Source organism: Plectropomus leopardus, unplaced genomic scaffold, assembly GCF_008729295.1.
Source record: "Plectropomus leopardus isolate mb unplaced genomic scaffold, YSFRI_Pleo_2.0 unplaced_scaffold74608, whole genome shotgun sequence".
Lineage (NCBI taxonomy): Eukaryota > Metazoa > Chordata > Actinopteri > Perciformes > Serranidae > Plectropomus > Plectropomus leopardus.
In genome coordinates, this window is record NW_024682149.1 from 1 (window position 1) to 857 (window position 857).

Below are 857 nucleotides of genomic sequence, written 5' to 3' on the forward strand. Positions count from 1 at the left end.
AAAGTGATAGCACTGGTCGGCACTTACACAAGCCCTAAAGCCCTGACTGTAGCACCTCTCTTCATGATGAATCTAATTCCTATGGTAAATTTCCCAACTATTGTATTATAACCTATTCTTACTTGTTAGTTCAAGTAAAAACATTTTACACAATTAAAGAAAAAAAATACATAAAACAGCTCTTAAATCTTGAGAATTTATAGCCACTGAAAATAATTTCAATTTTCTATTACTCTTTAAACAGGTTGCTTATGGAGCTGCTACTTCTGTCCTGTCAAGAAAACAGAATTTTCCCTCATTCCTACGTACAGTGCATCCCAGTCAAAATGTCATGGAAGTGATTGTTAAGCTTGTGCAGTACTTTAATTGGCGCTGGGTTTCTTTCCTTTACATTGATGATGACTATGGCAAAGATGGCCAGGACTTGTTCATTAAGAGGATTAAGGACACTGAGATCTGCCTTGCATACACCAAAAGCCTGAATCAATTTACAGATCACTCTCAAATATTCAAACAGACAGAGGCACATAAGATAGGTGTCATAATTGTTTTTGCTCCTGAATGGACTGCTGAGGCTCTAATTGAGGCAGCAATAAAACTAAATGTCACCAACAAAGTGTGGATTGCTGGAGATGGATGGTCCTTAAACAAGAAGCTCCCCAAGAAAAAAGGCATCAGAAACATTGGAACTGTACTCGGGGTGTCTCAACCAAGAATGACAATACCTGGTTTCACTGATTTCATTCATTCTTCCAGAAGCCAAACTCATTGTGAAAAGGCAGAACAAAACATGCTTTGTAATCAGGTTTACAACTGCAGCAGCCTGAGTGCAAAAGATGTCATCGCTGCAGACCCAT

At 38.5% G+C, this 857-nt stretch overlaps 1 protein-coding gene across 1 annotated transcript; it reads left to right on the forward strand.

Moving 5' to 3' along the window:
• Nucleotides 1–6: 6 nt before the first annotated feature.
• On the forward strand, nucleotides 7–838 carry LOC121940099 (taste receptor type 1 member 2-like; the record flags this gene model as incomplete). Its single annotated transcript, XM_042482961.1, has 2 exons — nucleotides 7–84; nucleotides 245–838. Coding segments are annotated over 2 exons (672 nt in total), but the record flags the coding sequence as incomplete, so codon positions are not given.
• Nucleotides 839–857: the final 19 nt, after the last annotated feature.